The sequence below is a fragment of the Mytilus edulis genome, chromosome 2, assembly GCF_963676685.1.
Source record: "Mytilus edulis chromosome 2, xbMytEdul2.2, whole genome shotgun sequence".
Lineage (NCBI taxonomy): Eukaryota > Metazoa > Mollusca > Bivalvia > Mytilida > Mytilidae > Mytilus > Mytilus edulis.
The window spans coordinates 8,649,292-8,671,732 of record NC_092345.1 but is presented as its reverse complement, the minus strand read 5'-3'; the positions used below and the strand labels follow the sequence as shown (position 1 = coordinate 8,671,732).

At 30.4% G+C, this 22,441-nt stretch overlaps 1 protein-coding gene and 1 long non-coding RNA gene across 3 annotated transcripts; one reads left to right on the top strand and one right to left on the bottom strand.

The window, feature by feature from the left end:
- The first annotated feature begins 3,168 nt into the window (after positions 1-3,168).
- On the top strand, positions 3,169-4,689 carry LOC139511380 (uncharacterized). The gene is made up of 2 exons (XR_011662013.1): positions 3,169-3,681; positions 3,787-4,689. It is a non-coding gene; the product is annotated as an uncharacterized lncRNA (long non-coding RNA).
- Positions 4,133-22,214, bottom strand: LOC139511379 (tektin-like protein 1). 2 transcript variants are annotated; one of them, XM_071298055.1, is made up of 7 exons: positions 21,651-22,166; positions 13,667-13,771; positions 11,355-11,741; positions 8,007-8,102; positions 7,263-7,292; positions 6,281-6,394; positions 4,133-5,422 (listed from the first exon to the last, which is right to left on the bottom strand). In XM_071298055.1, exons 1-7 carry the CDS (start codon positions 22,023-22,025, stop codon positions 5,237-5,239), a joined length of 1,293 nt encoding a protein of 430 aa, XP_071154156.1. In that variant the 5' UTR covers positions 22,026-22,166; the 3' UTR covers positions 4,133-5,236. The 2 variants fall into 2 exon arrangements, with proteins under 2 accessions (XP_071154156.1, XP_071154157.1); XM_071298056.1 differs by lacking the exon at positions 7,263-7,292 and having other exon boundaries at positions 21,651-22,214.
- Between the last annotated feature and the right edge of the window lie 227 nt (positions 22,215-22,441).

Sequence of the window (22,441 nt, the reverse complement as noted above, 5' to 3'; positions counted from 1 at the left end):
ATATGAAAATAAATTTAAAACTGATGCAATACTTCTTGATTAATAAACAAAATCTGTTTTACTGGCATTTAATTTGCATCTGGATGAATGGTTCCTACTAACAATTAGCCTTAAAATAAAATGACAAAGAAAGAGCCTACAAAACGTTTAAAACATCTACTAATTTTTTGTTTCAATCCAATAAATGGTTCCTCCAAATGTACAGGCAGTTAACATCAACTTTTTAAATGATCAATAATTAAATATTGATTCTTATATCAGTTCTTTGTACAGATTTTAAGGACATTTTTTTGTCTTGAAGATTAGTTCTAGTCTGGTAGGTTTTCACAAATTTTGTTGCTTTGCATTTCATAATGTGGCTTTCAAAAGGTTTGAAATCTTTAGTCATATTCTATAATGATTATCTGACTTTAAATAAAAACTAATTTAAGACAACCTATAACTTTAATATTAACCAAGATTAAAGGATTAGTTACAGCCATCTACTAAGGATTAATGATTTAATCCTAAAACTTGGGAGTACTTAAATTCAAAGTAGATTTGTATTTATAATTTTATATATGCATGAAAAATGAAAAGCATTCAACTGTTTCTACAGGTGTGTTTCATATATTTTTAAACAGTTTTCACAGTCATGATATTTCATATAAACAATTTAAGAGAAGCCTGAAATAATAACAGAATCATAAAGATTGACAACTTGTAATAAACTATGAAGCTTTTCTAATCTAATATGTATGTATTACTCAACTTTTGTAGTTGAAAATATGATAACAACAAGAATGTGTCCCTGGTACACGGATGCCCCATCTACTCTATCATTTCTATGTTCAATGGACCGTGAAAATTGGGGAAAAATCTCTAATTTGGCATTAAAATAAGAAAGAACATAGCATAAGGAACATGTGTACAAAGTTTCAAGTTGATTGGACTTCAACTTCATCAAAAAATACCTTGACCAAAAACTTTAACCTGAAGCGGGACAGACGGACAATCGGACGAAAAGACAGACAGATGCACAAACCAGAAAACATAATGCCCATAAATGGGCCATAAAAATTGTATATCTTCTTCATATATTAAAAATATAATAGCCTGAAATAGCCAGATTTCATGTTAGTCCATTTTTCAAGAAATTTTTCCCTTTATCAGCTTTGTATGATGATTTTATATGTGTTGCCACCTTTTTCATCATGATTTTATATGTGTTGCCACCTTTTTCATCATGATTTTATATGTGTTGCCACCTTTTTCATCATGATTTTATATGTGTTGCCACCTTTTTCCCAATAAAATTTTGTTGAAAATTCAAGAACATGGTACATTAGGAATATTTCAGCAAAAAATATTTGTGGGCGAGGGCAGTCCCACTGAAAATGTTGCAGAAAACTTTCATATTTTTTGACAAATAATGCAAGGATGCAGTTAGTAAACCAACTCCTTTGCAGAAGTAATTAAAAAAAGACTTAATGTTAACTTTAATCATAAACAATTAGACTAGAAATCCTGTGTTTAATACATTTTGTTCCATAGAATATTTTGCTGAAATTTCATTAAAAAAAATCCACAAGATCTGTAAATGCTGGAAAACCATTAAGTTTTTTGCTGCAATGAAAAATAAACAACATTTGGCAAAAGTGACAGCAGATGGAAAATTAATGAAGCCAAGAGCAAAACTATCTAACGCTTTGTGAAAACAGGCATATAAAAACTATAACACTATTAAAACAGTGGTTGATGCTTTATTTTTTATTTAGCACTCATGATAACAATATTTGTGTGCATAAAATATCTATCTCAAACAACAGATCTGGTGAACATACAAGACAATGAAAGACAAACTAATACTGATCAATAATCTAGCAATGGACTGGAGGTTCTGAAACAATTGTATAATGTTCAGGATTAGGCTATCAAAATACTCAACAGTTAAGAAGGAAAGTTTCTAAAACAATTGTATAATATTCAGGATTAGACTATCAATATACTCAGCAGTTTAGATTGAAGCAGTTTCTGAAACAATTGTATACTGTTCAGGATTAGACTATCAAAATTCTCAGCATTTCAATACTAATTTGGTAAATAACTGATAGCTGACTTCTACTGTTTCATACATGTCACCTAATTACTACTTTGCATAAGATTAACATAAACTGGAATTTGATATTTGCTCTTTCAATTCAGACACATTCCTGTCTATGCATACTTTTATCTTACTGCCAAAAGTTCTGTTTTTTTTTGCCATTTTTACAATTTAAATCTTTTCCTTCACCACCAGTCCTTGTATAAAGACATATTTCAGGGAAGTCTGGATTTGTAATATAAAATGAAACATAAAAACATTTTTTAGTTTCAGAACCTACAGTGGAACATTATATACTTAGCCATAAAACTGTACATGTTTTCACTACTAAATAAGCAATGCCCAGTATAACATTTCCTATACTGACAAAAATACTGTTTCTTTAATCTACATGTAAAGATGTGTTTCTTTTGATTATTTCTGAGATTCTAAGTGGGGTCACTGGGGGGAAATATAAGAATAATAAAATATATATTTTCAAAGGTCTCAATACTTTGTTCCAATATTAAAATCAACATAATATAAATATTTGATTTACTTTATATGTAACCAGATTATTATTTATTATTATGAAAGCATCTATTAAAACCAAGCATTCCAATTAGGCAAGACAAAAGGCTGCAGTTATTAAGTAATCTACCCTGTATAAAGTCTTCATGTTACAATTTAAATTTTGCTTATCAATAAGGAGAGATATAAAGTCCTTAACAATTTCCAAACTATAACTTTCATAACTAATATTATTGTTAAATAAAAGGAACTGAGCAGATCACTTATCTGTTATCTAATAACAAACTGTGTAAATCAGTTTTTCACTTGGTTGTACTTCAAAGATGTATATAGCACATAAATCTATAGTTATCAATTCAGAAGTTGCATATATATTTAATTAAAATCATTTTTTTTTTAATTCAAACTCATTTAAGGCCTTAAGGGAGTCTGTTACTCAAATCCCCCCTAATTTCTTCAGTAGTTTCTTACAACATGGTAACTTATTCCCTCTAAATCTCTACCAGTTACTAACAATAGTCCAAAATTCTCTCTTAATCTACTCAAGTTACTTACAAGGCTTTAGTTATTAATATTTCCCTCCTTTATTCGAAAAAAAAGTAAAAACTTTTGAATTAAAAAGTAATATGAGATATTAATTTAACAGATGTATTTGAGATTTAATAATATTTCGGAAATATTTAATTTTTCAATGTTTTAATTTTTTACTGATAATAAAGTATAAAAACAATATGAATCTTGTAATTCAAAAATTGTTTGTTTTCTTATATCTTATTAAATGACGATTAAATGTAAAAGGTGCATAATTATCATATCATGTATTGAAAGCGTGTATAAAGCTAATCATAAGTACTAAAGCAAAGATAATGTTTGTTTCAATATGAACATATATATATATAATGCTTATAAATATTTAAAAAAGCTATAATAATTCGTTAGGTTTGTTGGGAAAATACAAAGTCTATGACTAATGCTGAAGTGGATATTTATGTACCGGTAGAGTCATTTGAATAATACTGTCCTAAGGTGTAGTGTTTTAAACCATGACAAAATATAACTGCTCAACAGAGGATAAATACTGTTCTAAGGTGTGCTGATAAAAACCATGACACAATACAATAAGGTGTGCTGATAAAAACCATGACACAATACAATAAGGTGTGCTGATAAAAACCATGACACAATACAATAAGGTGTGCTGATAAAAACCATGACACAATACAAATAAGAAAAATACTGTTCTACGGCATGCTAATATAAACCATGACACACTATGACTTTTCAACAGAAAAAAATACTGTTCTAAGGTGTGCTGACATAAACCATGACACAAAATGTCTGCACAACAGATTTAAAAAAGAAAATATATCACAGACAGCCAAAAAATATGACAATAAAGGAATGTAAAACAGACCACAGCTAACACTCAGATGGTTTTCTTCCAGGAATACTGTTCTTAAGTCAGCTAATTACAAAAAATAATCAGCAGTTTATCTACGTAAAACATGTAAAAACTAACAAATAACAAAACAAATAAAATACTGTAACAAATATACATGTTATCACAGCAACAATAAACAACGACCAACAAGCTATATATTTTTCTGTCACATATTGGAAATTTGGATTAACTATACGTGTATTTGTACTATTTTTCTCAGATTTCATAAAAATCCAACATTTTACACCAAAATAGTAAAATTAACCACAATTTCTTCTCAAAAGACTGGAATGGTATACTGTTATCACTAATCAATATATTACAATGTTCATTACAATATAACTTGATCATACAAAATACATAATACAAATAATAAAATCTAAGATTAAAAAGAAAATTCCAACATGTGACAAAAATTTTACTTCAAGACTAACAGCGTGAGTTTTTGAGCAAAATGGTTTTATAAGATGAAGAATACTGATGTATTGATGTGCTAAATGTTATCCTGCTTCAAATGATAAAAAATAATACTTCATACTAAAGTCCCTGATCCCCGTGTTAAAATTCATGTCGACATAATCTTCACCCTTCTTGAAACAAACAAACAGTTATCATATTGTGTGTATTTAGTACTATCATTACACATAATTTATAATTTAAGAGATTTATCAAAAAAAAAAAATAAACATAAGTAAGTTTTAATGAAATATTGTGGGAAACAATTCAAACTGTGCTCTTATTAACAAACATTTAACAAAACTCTTTAAATATTAAATGTCTTCAAATACACATTTATAAACAAAAATATCTGTCCATATACTGTGAATTCATTTAATTTTCATGGGTACCAATTTTAGAGAATGATGAAAAAATTGTATTTTCATGGATACTTAAATTTGGTGGCTTTGAAATATATCCTCAACATAAAATCCTATAACGTTTTTGTATTTTGTTGACAAAATAAATTCATGTTTTATCCATACCAATATCATCCATGACATTTAATACTAGTAGCTTCTGAACAACAATGAACTCACAGTATATCATAATTAGTACTTGGACGGAATCATTTAAAAATTAACAATTACTAAAATTTTGATTTCATAACAACAAACGCATCATGCATAAAAATAGTGTTTATAATATTTGAAGCAAATATTTAGCATTTAAAAGTTCTATAACAAAATGAAACAGTTTTTGCACTAGAATGCCTCTCCAAGTGTCCATCTATGGTTACTTTTGCTTCGTCTCATTCTAATAATACTTCCGTCAATGCCAGCAGCAGCACTCTTACTCTTTATATCGTTACGTAATTTCAGCTGTGTTAGTCTTAGAAGACCAATATTTCTACTGGTAGCTGTGAGTGACTGTAGTAATCCATCGCCTCCCTGAAAAAATAAACAAAAGACAATTGTATTTCGTTCATTGTTTTCTTCATAAAATAGGCTGTTTCACACTATAGTGGTTTACTTTAACAATTTATAACTTGGATGGAGAGTTGTCCGATTGGCACTCATTCCACATCTTCTCATATCTATGTTATTTCTCTCCTTTGAATTGTATTACATTTGTCATTTGAGTACCTTTTATTGAAGTGTATGCGTTATGGCTTTGACTCATTGTTGAAGGCCATAGTTTGTATTGTGTGTCATTTGGTCTCTTGTGAAGAGTTGTCTACCGGTAATAAGTAATCATATATTGACATACTTGATCATGGCAGATAATACAAGTAACTGCAATCTGTGTTAAATGATTTAGACAAAATCATAGTACATGCATACTATTTACTAGTAGCTAGAAATAAGAAGATGTGGTATGAGTGCCAATGAAACAACTCTCCAACTAATTCACAATGTGTAAAAAGTAAACATCTGTATGTTTCTATAAAAAGTCAACAATGGAATGCAAGTCTATTAACAAAGCACAAGCGTATTGAGCATATTAACTGAATCTGTACCTTAAGAATGAAGATTGATTCTTGGTGTTTATTGGCCACTTTCAAAACTCTTGGCAGCATATCACGGTGGACAGATTGTTTTGGTAAAGGTTAAAGGAGTCACTTTAACAGAACAATGACCTTTTATTAACACGGAAACTGGCAATCACAGACATTTAAGATAGGAGTAAAACACACATTGCCACAAGTTGGGTTCAATCTCACAACCTGAATGATGACAGTCTAGTTATTACTTTAGATGAACTATATGGAACAACAAGGATGTTAACTTTTATGTATAAACAATTACCCTTATAATTTCCTGTGCTTCTGGTAGCTGTGTGCCAGGATGTCTCTGGAATACTTTAACCATTGGACGGTCTAATCTTTCTCTTGTTGATAAGTCTGAACTAGCAACTGGACCCTAAATAATGGAATAATATAAATGTTAAAACTTTTTAAAAGGTAACCACATACAATTAAGTACAGCTTGTTGATACGGAAGACAGCAACTTGATGATGCAAACATTATATTGGGAAAATTATCTGTCTGTTTCACCAAAACATATATGATAACACCTATGTAGGGATCAGATATTGATAATACAAACAAATTACATTTTTAGTAAACCTTATTATAAACTTGATGATTTATAAATTACACATTAGATACTTAAAGTAGTAAAAACAGTTTATAACGGTATTACATTTACTGATAATATATTCTTTTCCATGACTTCAAATATCCCCTTTCAGAATTTTGAGATTCTGATATTAAAGTTAGTTTTGATAAAATCTGGTGAGACAGTAATTGCTTAAAAAATTTAACATCATATAAATATTAATATATTCTAAACAGTAAATTATTAATGTAATAACAGCTAATTACAAATAAAACAATAATGTTACATAAATACTATGAAATACATTTGTAAGAATCAGGCAGTTACTGGACAATACTTTACAAAAAAATCACATTTAAAAGCAGTAAATATTGTTAAATGTTAAATGATACTGTGTTAAATTTTTAAACACAGTATGAATAAAAAAAAAAACCCAATCAATTCAAGTAACTTTATCATTCACAGGGCTAAACCACCTTTCTAACTTTACTTAGATGGACTATATATACGGTCATGTGGGTAAAATTTATAAAAAAACATAATTTTTATTTTTAACAAGTTTTTCATCTTTTATCATTGAAGCAAATACCACCTGACTCTGACAAACATTAACAACATAAATAAACAGATTGATAATCAAATCAACAAATTAAATACAGTTGTAAGAACCTTTATTATATTCATCAAGAGTTTATTTTCCTGTTGATTAAAAAATAAGTAACATTCCTTGTAAATTACATATTATAGATTCGTTAATTTAAGAATATTGTATTTAGTGCAATTGTTTCAAAACTTCTTTTTTTTAAGATCAAAGCCTTGGTCCGAAATTTGCATAAAATATTATGCAATATGTTTGCAATTTTGTTTTTATTGCAGCTTTCAAACCATGAGGATAATAATGTTTAAAAGACAAGTAAGAAATGCCAGTAAACCTACAATCAAGCAGACATTTTTTTTTGACAAATCTTTAAACTTTTTTGTCTATTGCAAAAGGTCAGCATAGTACTGATATGATTATTAGTATCCTTTCTTAAAATTCTCAATTAAAAAAAAATAAATCGAAATTATTAAGATGAGAAACAAAGTTTCCGACTACCTGGTTTCGCCGTCCGCAATTAGTAGCCAGCTATTTTAGAATTTTAACCTGCTTCACCAAAACTTACTGACACCACTGCCTCAGACATAGTTGAACTTGGGTGAAATAAGCCCTTTTGGTTATATAGATCCTTATGTTTTCAAATACTTATACATCCTCAGCTTTCAAACTTTTGGATTTGCTTGTTCCTGATAAAGGTTAATCCAGAAAAGTGCTTTTAATGCACTTAATTCATAAAATGTTATTTTCATTTCTAAGCTAATTTGTATTTTCAAGAAAAAATGACTATGAAGTTTAAAGTTCATTATGGCACCTACCAATGTATAACTCCTAGCCTTATCTGTGGCATCGTACCATCTCTGTGCTCTGTGCATACCATGACGATTCTCTCCAAAGCTCACACCAAGATGTTGCTGCAATATTTATATACAATTAATATGCACCATATATATTAAACATTTTTATAATATATTCAATCGATACGACATTAACTCCATTTTGTGATTTCTGTTAAAAACTTCAAAACTGTAAATTTTTCAATCCATACTCATTTTCTGGGAACAAATTTTTACTGCATGAAAAATATTTTAAGTCAAAAGATAAACAGATTGCACATATAATAAATTGGGTTATTTTTGTTTGTTGACAAAGAGGATTTCCCATTTCTGACTTTTCTTATTCTAAAACATATCTGTTATGTTATGTTGAGTGAAAACCTTCCATTACAAAATTGAAGAGGATCTGACATAAAATGAAGGTGCTAATGCAGGAACAGGAAATACTTTCAGTTATTTTAACAAGCGCTCTTGAAAAAATTTATTGTATATATCCCATTTTAATTTTTCTGATAATCAAACACATCAAAATGTAACAGAATCCAACAACTAGAGGCTCTAAAGAGCCTGTGTCGCTCACCTTGGTCTATGTGAATATTAAACAAAGGACGCAGATGGATTCATGACAAAATTGTGTTTTGGTGACGGTGATGTGTTTGTAAATCTTACTTTACTGAACATTCTTGCTGCTTACAATTATCTCTATCTATAATGAACTTGGCCCAGTAGTTTCAGAGGAGAAGATTTTTGTAAAAGATAACTAAGATTTACGAAAAATGGTTCAAAATTGACTATAAAGGGCAATAACTCCTAAAGGGGTCAACTGACCATTTCAGTCATGTTGACTTATTTGTAAATCTTACTTTGCTGAACATTATTGCTGTTTACAGTTTATTTCTATCTATAATAATATTCAAGATAATAACCAAAAACAGCAAAATTTCCTTAAAATTACCAATTCAGGGGCAGCAACCCAACAACAGGTTGTCCGATTCATCTGAAAATTTCAGGGCAGATAGATCTTGACCTGATTATCAATTTTACTTCATGTCAGATTTGCTCTTAATGCTTTGGTTTTTGAGTTATAAGCCAAAAACTGAATTTTGCCCCTATGTTCTATTTTTATCCGTGGCGGCCATCTTGGTTGGTTGGCCAGGTCACGCCACACAATTTTTAAACTAGATACACCAATGATGATTGTGGCCAAGTTTGGTTTAATTTAGCCCAGTGGTTTCAGAAGAGAAGATTTTTGTAATAGATTACTAAGATTTACGAAAAATGGTTAAAAATTGACTATAAAGGGCAATAACTCCTAAAGGGGTCATCGACCATTTCAGTCATTTTCACTTATTTGTAAATCTTAATTTACTGAACATTATTGCTGTTTACAGTTTATCTCTATTTATAATAATATTCAAGATAATAACCAAAAACAGCAAAATTTCCTTAAAATTACCAATTCAGGGGCAGCAACCCAACAACAGGTTGTCCGATTCATCTGAAAATTGCAGGGCAGATAGATCTTGACCTGATAATCAATTTTACTTCATGTCAGATTTGCTCTAAATGCTTTGGTTTTTGAGTTATAAGCCAAAAACTGAATTTTACCCCTATGTTCTATTTTTAGCTGTGGCGGCCATCTTGGTTGGTTGGTCAGGTCACGCCGCACATTTTTTAAACTAGATATCCAAATTGTGATTTTGGCCAAGTTTGGTTTAATTTGGCCCAGTAATTTCAGAGGAGAAGATTTTTGTAAAAGATTACTAAGATTTACGAAAAATGGTTTAAAATTGACTATAAAGGGCAATAACTCCTAAAGGGGTCAACTGACCATTTCGGTCATGTTGACTTGTTTGTAAATCTTACTTTGCTGAACATTATTGCTGTTTACAGTTTATCTCTATCTATAATAATATTCAAAATAATAACCAAAAACAGCAAAATTTCCTTAAAATTACCAATTCAGGGGCAGCAACCCAACAACGGGTTGTCCGATTCATCTGAAAATTGCAGGGCAGATAGATCTTGACCTAATAAACAATTTTACTTCATGTCAGATTTGCTCTAAATGCTTTGGTTTTTGAGTTATAAGCCAAAAACTGCATTTTACCCCTATGTTCTATTTTTAGCCATGGCGGCCATCTTGGTTGGTTGGCCGGGTCACGCTACACATTTTTTAAACTAGATACCCCAATGATGATTGTGGCCAAGTTTGGTTTAATTTGGCCCAGTAGTTTCAGAGGAGAAGATTTTTGTAAAAGTTAACGACGACGGACGACGGACGCCAAGTGATGAGAAAAGCTCACTTGGCCCTTCGGGCCAGGTGAGCTAAAAATGAATGGAAACCGTGGTGACATTAAATTGAGCAGGAACAGACTGGTTAAAATCATTATATAAGGTGTATATAAAACATAATTGGCAATTTGCAGTACTTAATATCTTTAAAATAAATTACATTTACTGATAATTATGAATAATTTCAAATGAAAAACTAAATAATCTTTTTCACTCAGCCATAGCCTTTTAAATATTTTTTAAATGTTTTAATGACTGATCTTTCAGATGAAAATGCATACACCCATATGCATTTAATAATTAAATTAACAACCTGAATATATTCTCTTTTAAATTATTTCACATTATATCATACCAGGGCCTTTTATAGCTAACTGTTAGGAATGGGCTTTTTATATTGTTGAATGTCGTACTGAGACCTTTTGTTGCTCTTTATGGAGAGTTGTTTCATTGGCAATCATACCATATCTCATTATTTTTCTATGTCATAAATAATATGTCTTAAAATTACAGTTATATAACATTGTGCAGTTATTGTTCGTGATGGAAAATCACCTGATCATAAATAACACTTATAACATTTATTTGAGTTATGTAATATTCAGCTGGTGGTTATTTATTTTAGACGAAAATCAAGTTTTAAAGTACTTTGTTGAATGATTTATAATAAATATAATTCCTAAAAAAAATTCTACATAAAGGAGAGCCATTGCAGTCAGGGTTGTTAGTATGAAACAATAACTTGGCAACCAATAACTCTTCCTATTTAAACCAGCCAATTATCTCTTGTAATACATCTTATTTTATCATTGCCAACTTTGACACAATAAAAGGGAATTTGGAGTAAACATCAATAAAACAGCAACCCAACAAATAAATTAACCAAAACAACATGGCGAGGGCAGCCCATACAGAAAGCATTTAGGACTAAATTATAAGTTGCAAAATATGATGCATGTATACATGTACATGTGAATTTGTTTAACCTATCTGCAAAAAAATCTCATGTGTATAATGATTATGTAGATTATGTACCTTGAGTGTGACAGTCTCTGATAATTTCTGTGTCAAACCATCGTTTACAGACTTGTGTGCAGCCTTCTGTAATTTATCAGTTCTGTCAATGGCTTCTCTCAGCTCCCGTCTAAGGTATGCAGATCTAGCCCTTGCATCATCAGCATCAGCCAATGCCTGGTCCGCTTCAGGAGTGAATGGGCCCAAAGGATCAGGTAAATTGGAATAATTCATACGTGAATATCGGCCATCTTGGACACTCTTACTACGACGCATACCTGAGCTGGACATGTTAGACATGGCACTGTTGACATTTGTGATGGAGGACAATGAGTGGTTAAGGAGGTCAAGGACACGGGACCTTTCTTGTAAGACACCAAATAAACGTTTTCTGGCAGCATCTAATACCTAAAAAATAAAACGGAAACTTAATAATGATCGAATAACAAGCAAATACGGGCATGCAAGTAGTTTACTACACACTATGTGACAATTATATATATTTTTTTATTTTTCCTCACACTCAAAATTTTTAATTTTAATACTTTCTCAAAAATGTGAAGTAATCATAATATGTATGTCACATGGCATTATCATTTGAAAAAAAAAATTCTATGAGACATTGAAGGTAATTTTTTCTGAATGTACCAATCATTTTAGTTCAAAATACTTTGACATTTTACTACATATGAAATGGCAGGTCTTAAGATACACTTTTTTCTACTGAATAGATCATGTTTACTGAACTTGAAATAATGACAGAATAATTATATCAACAATATGATATCCTTCATTGAAACTAAGATAGTATAATCATATAGTGATGGGAGATAACTCTTCATTTCCTTGTTTCATTTTAGAAGTTGTTTTTACCAAGTATTTAAGTGACTTACCTAGGCCTTAGATAAACATTTCCTGTAATAATCTATTAGTTACATGTCAAAAGAAAGGTATTATATGTACATGATGAGAGATGATATAAAGTTCTGTATAGCTTATCAAAACCAGAAAAAGATCAAGAAATGTCAAAAGAAAGGTACTATATGATGTGAGTTAATCAGAAGTTCTGTATAGCTTATTAAAACCAGTTAGAGCTTCAAGAAATGTCAAAAGAAAGGTATTCGATGATGAAAGTAAATAAGAGGTTCTGTAAATCCAGAAAAAAATCTTCGAGAAATGTTGAAAGAGAGATATTGTGAAAAGAGTAAATAAAAAGTTCTATTATTCTGATCAAGTCCACTGACACAAAATTTCTTAAGTAGTATGGAAAAAAGATACAGTAAATTCAGAAATTATTGCATGCATTTATAATTCCCATTTCCATTATAATAACACACCATGTTCAAGCCACTTTTTTTTTTAGATGGGAACAGTTGTTTGTTCTTATAAGGATTTATTTTCCTTTCCAAATAATTGAAATCAATTGGAGAAATAATTTACTTACAAATATAAGTAATTTCAAATTAAGAATTTCAAATTAAGACCTGAGTAAAAAGGACAAGTTAAGTTGACCTTGTTAAAAATGGTGACCTTAGAATTTAGATTCAAAATGCCTAGGTTTTACAGCTAAACAAGAAGAGGTTGTCCAGAGAAGAAAGATGAATACTTTATAATAGAGGTGACCTTTTATAGCAGGGTTGTCCAGAGAAGAAAGATGAATACTTTATAATAGAGGTGACCTTTTATAGCAGGGTTGTCCAGAGAAGAAAGATGAATACTTTATAATAGAGGTGACCTTTTATAGCAGGGTTGTCCAGAGAAGAAAGATGAATACTTTATAATAGAGGTGACCTTTTATAGCAGGGTTGTCCAGAGAAGAAAGATGAATACTTTATAATAGAGGTGACCTTTTATAGCAGGGTTGTCCAGAGAAGAAAGATGAATACTTTATAATAGAGGTGACCTTTTATAGCAGGGTTGTCCAGAGAAGAAAGATGAATACTTTATAATAGAGGTGACCTTTTATAGCAGGGTTGTCCAGAGAAGAAAGATGAATACTTTATAATAGAGGTGACCTTTTATAGCAGGGTTGTCCAGAGAAGAAAGATGAATACTTTATTATAGAGGTGACCTTTTATAGCAGGGTTGTCCAGAGAAGAAAGATGAATACTTTATTATAGAGGTGACCTTTTATAGCAGGGTTGTCCAGAGAAGAAAGATGAATACTTTATTATAGAGGTGACCTTTTATAGCAGGGTTGTCCAGAGAAGAAAGATGAATACTTTATAATAGAGGTGACCTTTTATAGCAGGGTTGTCCAGAGAAGAAAGATGAATACTTTAGAATAGAGGTGACCTTTTATAGCAGGTTTGACTGCACGTTTGTTTACTTACTAGTAATTGTTGCTGAACTGATCTAAGCTGAGCTTCTAATGCCTTTTTACAGTTGATTAAATGTGCTTTTTCTGCATTTAATAAATCATCTGCACCATCATGTCCCTGAAATAAACAGAAATGATTTGGTTATAGATAGTCTACTGTATAAATATGTAATACTGCTTCATTTAAACCTCATTTTTCAGATTTACAATGTTCTTTAAAAGCTAATAATGTACCTAGTAATCATCGTCATACTTCTTCATTTCAGCTGTAAGACAGGACATACCAACTCAATGACCAAAGACTATTGCATTTGTAGTGTATGATGAGACAACTTTCTAACAGACACAGATGTAAAATGCTCAGAATTGTTATTTGCAAAAAAAAACTCAAGACTTTTTTGTTAGGTTTAAAATTATCCTCAATAAGACAGCAAATCTATCAGAAGTTCACAGTATACAATATATATAAATAAAAGTTCTGAATTGACATTAAACCATAAAATATATGTTAGTTTCATATTAAGTGTGCATTTGTATAAAGTTACAGATGAACTTGAATGGAATGTGTATTGAATTAAAGTAACTTAAAATTTCTCCTAAAAGGTAAAAGGTGTTATTTTTTAAAGATTACTTTGTACATTTATCAATAGGTAACCAAACCTCGTCTTTGTTGTATAGCCATTTAAATTAGGGGTAAAATGGTTGTTAATATTTGGTGTCAAAATTCAATATTTCTTTAATTAATGGAGATAAGTTCTATATAACATTCTATATAATACCAGTTTTACTTGTGAAATGTTTAAAGACTTTCGTTTAATATAATACTATATTGGTTTTATAATTAAGTGTCAGTGTTACAAACAACTGAAAATCCATATTCTTCATGTGATATAGCAATAAAGCAATGATATTCTACAGTTCTAACTTATATTGTATTCCTTTAATTTTCCACTGCAGCTTTTTAACAAAACTGACATGAAATATCCAGCTTAAAGGATGCTGTGAACATTAGGCTTTGAATTTCTAATATAGTGGAAGAGAAACCAAATTAAATATGAATTAACCCCGTCTACCTAAGGTTTGCAATGTATAGTCTGTAGAAACTTTTGTAATCATAGCAAATGAACTACAAGTATAAATGCTAAAATTGATGAGAATGTGTATTTTGCAAAACATTGTACACAACTTCTCTCCGTTTGTTATATGTATGGCAAAGCATATATGTCAAGAGATTGGATAGTCCATGACCTTCATTCAATACATGGTTATAAAACTCACATAAAAATATACGGATTATCAATATTCAAGAAATACAGGTCTTTAAAGGCTGAACTCCAATCATGATTTTATCTTCTCAACTTTAACAGTTTGTTTAAATAAATAAAACTACCAGTTTAATAAAAAAAACAAATCCAATAAGCATGTTGATTCAATGTTTACAAAATATCCACAAGTATATTCCCCTGCTAAGTTCAACAACTCATATGAATGCAGTAAAATACAATCATGCCACGTTAAAATACAAAAATGACATAAGATATTTAATATTACCCAACTACTATCAATAAACACATAAAAAGAATAACAAAAATAATAGCAACAAGAACCCTTCTCAACTTTAACATTTTGGAACCCAGTCAAAAAATATATGTTCCATTTAAAGCCTAGGTATTATATCTCTATCACACAGAAGCTACAATGTAGTTGAAAAATATATCTGATAAAAGATCAGTGTTGGTCATTCACACTCTGAAACAGAGCTCCATTGTATGTAACACATCTTCCTATTAAAAAATTAATTTGTCAATTTTTAAATACATGTAGTCCCACCCGTTTTCAGAACACAATTTCTTTAAAACTATAAAAAAAAAAAAAATATATCAAATTACTTACAAACACACTGTTAACTAAAACAGTACATTCAGATCTCGTCTTTGATGTATTGATATTATTAAAATACCTTGAGTGCAGATATGTACATTTTTATATACAGATGGTGTTTCTTAGTTTTAGTATCCTGAAATACCCCACCCCCCCTTTTTTTCCCCTCTAACCTTATGTAGGATACATGTATATTGCCATTTCTTCATAAAATTTTCAAGTGTCACCAAGAATGATACTATAAGTTATATGGTTCGCTACTGAACCCCTACAGATCCATAGAGGGTTAGTGAAATCCATAGGGGTGTGGCCCGAAGTCGAATCACTATGGATTTTATTCACCCTCTATGGATGCATAGGGGGTCAGTAGTTAACCGTATAACGAATTTATCGCATGCTGGACTTTTTCTGCTGAGTTTTGTTGAAAAATAAACAATGAAACACAACAACAGTAAAAGATGACGTCACCATAAACTCTCATGAACCCCTATGAAATTTACTAACCATCATGTGACGGCATTAAACCAATCGCAACCTGATAATTTACCCGCAGTGCGATAAAGTAACTGATTAAGTATCCCAATATTTGCAATTTCATAGCAAAAATCAGTGATATGCTTGCAGAAAAAAGGTTACAACAGTTTTATTTCTTAAAGATTATTGGAAAGAATAGAAAAAAAATTATAAATGTTGATGCTGCTAAAAGACATCAAAAAGATTCAAACTATATATACCATAATTTTATAACTGCATAATTTTTTATTTTTTTCTATAATCATTAATTTGATTTTTGGTGTTTTAACGCCACTTTCAAGCACTGCATTTAGGCTATTTGGTGGCAGCAAGTTTTTATTGGTGGAGGAAGCCGGAGTGCCCAGGGAAAACCACTGATCTTCGATAGGAAAACTGACAATCCTAGTCAATTAAGATTGGAATCAAGGGCACCCACATGTCAGCTGGGTTCAAACTCACAACCTCAAAGTTGACTACTTAGACCACTCGGCCACCGAGGCCCCTATAATCATTAATTAGTTTAGTTTAAACATATTTTATTTGTTAAAGTACAAATTGGATAAGACACAAGTCAAACAGACTTATGAAGTCTTCTCCATTTAACATTTATAGCAATATAATACAAAAATATATGTATGAGCATGCATGTATAGAATGGTATATCTATTTAGTAAATATATGTACCGATTATCAGGTTATCTGCATGTTGATATCGTAAAATATCAGCTGCGAGACATAATATGAAGCTTTTTGTCGAGTGAGCGTAGCGAACGAGATCAAAAAGCCTTCATATAATGTCAAGCAGCTGATATTTTACAATATCAATATGCAGATAATCTGATAATCAATTTATCGGGCTATATTTGCGTGTTTCAGAAGTGTTTTCTTTGTTTCACCAGCACACAAAAGATGACTTGATAAGTTCGGGTCAAAGTTATTAACGTCGGTTCAAACATTATGACGTCGCTGATATGTCCGGGTCAAAGTTATTAAGGCCGGGTCAACGTATTTGACGTCACAAAGACATGATACTGAGAGCTGAACAGAGTGATATAGACAGTGGGACGACCGATAAATATAAATATGGATCAAAAGACGGAAAATTGAAGAAAAAGAAAACAATAATAATACAGAAAAAAAAATCAAAAATAAAAATATATAAATCATTATTTAGAAAACAGAAACACAAAAAAAAAACAAAAAATAACAACAAAAAAAAACAAATAATAATAAAAAAAAAACAAAAAAAAAACAAAAAAAAACAAAAAAATAAAAAGGACAAAAAAGGGGAGAAGAAATTTTACTTAGATGATGATGTGTGTGCGATCATGGTTTGCTACCTAGACAATTTGAAATCTTTCCGAACTTTTAATAAACTCAAAGACATTTTTGAAAATGGTTTGGTTTTGCTCTAGAGAAAGAAGACAACTACCCGAGGTAAGTAGTTCTATGTTAATTTTACAATCATTTGGAAGCCAGCGCAGACTTTCAAACATTTTATTTTCGTATGTCTGAATAAAATATACATTTAAAAAAGAAATGATAGGAATCTTCACGATTAACACCACAGCGGCAGGAAGGGTCAGAAATAATATTGACCCTATATAGATCATAGTTTAAGGATGATGCAAAACATCGAAGTTGGGTGAGAATTATATTCAATTTTCGATTTCCAAATTCATATTGCTTCGGTACAAATATATTACTCTGAGGATAACGGTTTTTTAGTTCAGTTTTAAATTTATTAATTGATTCCACATCACGAGTTGAATCCTCAAGATTATTCCAAAGACGTATGGTTGATGGAATAAAAGAATCATTAGTTAATGCTAGTCTGCAGAATGGAATAATGATGTCATTTCCATTACGTAGAGGATAGACCGTCATACTTTGTATTTTTGGGGGAATTAAATTTGACAAATATTCATTAATTATGGAGGTCATACATAATACATTGTAAATCCTTAGATAATATATCTTATGAAAAATTTAAATAGATCCTCCTCTCTTTTTCTAACCTAAATGCAAATTCTAATGTCACAAAAATTTGCTTTTGTGTTTTCCAAATCAATAAATGGAACTGATTGCTTTAACCCATATAAAAAGTAATTCCCTCCTCAATAATACGGCTTGTGTATTCATTTAAAAAGGCTTACAGAAGTTTAATGATTTCTTTAAAATTAAGATTTTCGAAATCTGACATTTATAATACAAACTGTTATCTGTATAATAAGATTTTTCTTTATTGAGGAAAAAATCCAAGACCAAATCAGGTATACCATTTTATTTCTTCAAACTACAAAGATGGCAAGGAGCTGTTAATAATATATTAAATTTGCAAGGTTATTTACATCCTTTATCTAATTAGTGGTTATTTTTTTTTATAATTTCCATAAATTTTAAATGTTTTTCTTTTAATTTTCATGCTTTTCAGAAAATATTAAGAAACTAATAAAGTTCTCTTTACCCTGCATCACAATTTAAATATCAACTTTTAAACATAAAAAATTGTTCAACTCGGGTTGAGACATCTCTGTTTGACTAGGGGCACGATTCCTGCATAATTGGTCATGTTAAATTTTCAATCGTCTTTTGGTAAATATATTGGTATAACGTAGAGAATAGATAATATTATTTTTTCTATTTTTTTTTAGGTAACTAAACATAATAGCTGTACAAAAATGTACAGGGTTCATCATTGAGCTGAATCATATTTGTTCCCATGGCCAGTATGTCATTACTACAGCCTACCGGTAACTGTTTTTGAATCAAAAGAAATTTGAATTGTACATAATTTTCTTTGTAACGGAAAATGAAAACAATGCTACATCTTTGGCTGAATTACCATGATAAGAATGTTTTTCAACAATCACAAGATTTTGGTGTATGCTGAAAAAGCGATTGCTATCCTGATCTTATGAAAAATAAATTTACAAGTGCACTTGCTTCTGATAACTTATAATTGCACAGCAATTTTATGAACTTTCTTAGTTATGTACATCTATCATGTTTATGTAAATTGTTTGATTGATTGTTGATGCTTAATGTCTAGAAGTACAGACATAGTTTCAACAAAACATTAAACAAGTGAATAAACTAGTACTTGGATAGCAATTTTGAACTGATACAAAGAAAAAGATACATGTTGAGAAGGGACATATATTTACAATGCAACAATCAATTATAAGTAAGACGCATGATAAAGTTGCAGCAAATGTTCTTTTTTTTTGTTCATAGAAAATGGCACGACAATTATGCATTGCATTTAATGTTCTGAATTCAATTAGAATGCCAGTGTATTCATATATATAACATTCCACACGGTCAAACAATTACTTCCTTAGCAATGGTTGTACTACAAGACCTGGTGACCAGGGCATACAATACCTCCAGTAACAATTGATAATATAAACTTTAATCTTAAAACATGTTAAGTTGGTTGAGCTTTAATTGAAAAAAAAACTATTTCCTAAAGGTCTATATCAAAGAACAAGGGAATCATAAACATTATCTAGAATGGTTAATTTCATGCTTCAAGTAGAAAGTCAATAAGACAACATATGTAATAACTAGAAAGCTATGGATTCTGTAATTGTATAATTCAATAATTAATGAAGTGGTAAGGTATATTGTATTGATCATTTTATAAGATTACTTTTTAGTTTATCAATGGATCATAGATAAAAGCAACCAAAAAAAAATCATAAATTTTGAAAATTGAATGGTTATAAATGAGACAATTAGTTTTCTAGTTCGACACTTTTCATGTCTAAGTTTTTTTTTATAAATGGTTTGGGTAGTTTCTGTTCTTGAAAGTTTTACCATGACCTAAAACTGCTGATATTCACTATCATGACTATGTTCACATCATTTGAATGCTGGTGGATAGTTGTCTCATTGGCAATCATTCTACATCTCCTTTTGTTATACTTTTTTTCAAGCTACAAAATGCATGACTTAATACATGTATGTGCTTTTGTTTTGTCAGTTTTAATAGCCCTTCAGCGCTTAAATTTGTAATTTGTGAATTTGTCTACTAAATACTGATTATAATTATTAACAAACAAAAAAAGTACAACACATACACTATAAGGCAGTTCTAGTTAGAAATTGAGGACATAGGAGCATAAATGGGACACTTAGTTCAACTTCATATACCAAAGTCCAATCAAATAGGAAATAATTCCACATAAAAAAAAATAAAAAAATTCATAACTTTTTAACATAATTAATGTTCTTTATCTACAATATAATATTAATATTACTGTTCTTAAATTTTAATAAAAATGATATGATGTGTAAACAAAATAAAAGTGTTTGAAAATGGTCTCACCCACTGAGCATGTTGAGCCAATACAGAATGATGAGTGTCTTAGCTTAAATACAATGATTTGCATAATATTCTTTTTTTTTGTTAATTTAACATGCACTCTAGGTGCTCTTTTTATAGATATTTGAACACTCTAAATGCCCATTTTCAATTACTTTTTGTTACCATGCCCTTTTTGTGTGATAGGGTAAACACTACAAACATGTACAACAAGACTTGGTGTTGTTGCTTCAAATTGTCGATTTGTTTTTGTGACTTCTGATTTAAATCTGACTTTCAGTAAAATGATTCCAATTTTTATGTCCTATCAAACTGACCAAAATAGAGTTTCAGGACAGTCAAATTTAAATATTGGTTATTCTATAAAGACATTCATGTACAGTAGTAAATAATATATCAATCTATTCAATATCCATTACAATAAAATGGATGAATGAAATAATCTTGATCATCATGAGCATGATACAATTGGTTTTGTAATGTGAAAGTTTGTCCATCAATTATAAGGTTTAATGTTCATCTTCGAGGATCCCTGTAAATTATCATTTGAAAAAGATACATGAACTATGTTAAATAGATATCTAGATAACAAAATTGACCTTGGAATCAAGTATCTAAAACAAGTTTGTCGCTAGTTAGAAGCAGTGATGGCTTCAATTAACACAACGAAGACTGCATGCACGCTTGGTTATAATGTACACACATCTTCTTCTTGCTATACCATCTAGCACAATTCTCATTCCATCAGACTCAAGAACCATAAAAAAAACCTCATTCTCACACCTTCAGACACATTTATACATCCAAAGACTCATACAGATTTTCATTTTTCCCATACACAATAACGCAATGGAATCTTTTACCAACTACAGTTGTAAATACACAGACAGTCAACTCTTTTTGAGAGCAGCTTACATATGCTGTTCTCTCCACTATCATTTAAATAGTTTCATCTCCTGTACATAGTTTTAATCACTTCATCTGTTCTCAGCACCGTTTTGCATATATAACTAAAATATTATCTAGTTTTAAATAAGTAGACCATGTATGCACCAGTTATTAATCATCTTTATTCAGATGGGAAACTTAAAGAAGAAGATGCAAAAGTTAAGAGCTTTACTAACATGACTTAACATCCCCCAACTTATACCCAATTCATTCACTTACGTTAAGCTAAACTTGTATCATAAACCCTAGCTAACATTTCAGTATTATAACCCCTAAAGGCCCATAGATAAACGGGAAAATACTCTTCTGTTCTGGTTTGTGTTACCTTTTCTCTTGGAGGTCTTGACATCCTGACCTCTTGGCTGTCTTTGTTAAGTCTAATGTCTTTTCTGGTGTGTTCAAGTGCTTTTTCGATAGCTTCTCTCCCCCTGGTAAGTGACTTGATTTCCTCATTTGTCTCTAGAAGACTTTCCCTGAGCTTAGCAACAACAGCTCTAACCTCACGAGTGTACCTGTGGATTTCATCATTACTCAACTGAGAAACTGTGTCTCGAAGATGAGGCAAAGGGTCCAGGGACCTTCCAACATCACATGATTTATCACTTTTGTTGACAATAGTGTTAGAAAGTTTTATTCCTTTCAATGTAGAATTTCTCCAGGATTCTGGTCCTATTGCTGTGGCAGCTTTTGTTCCTAACATTTTTATGTAGTTGAATTTGTGACTGTTGCATACGCTAACTTTATGGACGACAAAATATTGCCACAGGCAGTGTCAAAGATTGAAAGTGTGAAGTTGTAAATCCTATGGCGTCGTCCACTTTGAAAGGTTGCTCTTGGAAACAAACTTTAGGACAACTTCCGGTTTTCCGTGACTTCCGGTGACAACCATTTTGCGTTTCATTCGTTAAAATTTGATTTTAAAACGAATATATTAGACTTAAAATTAATAAATATATCATACAAGTATTTTAAGGTCTTTCTGAAACCTTAACCACAAACAATCAAAGTTTGTTTTTTTCATAAAAAGGGGGACAGTAGAGGGCACCTGAAAGCTAAGAACAAATAAATCTATATAATTTCCTCAATGTCTGTTTCGGTAGCTTAATGCATTTTTAT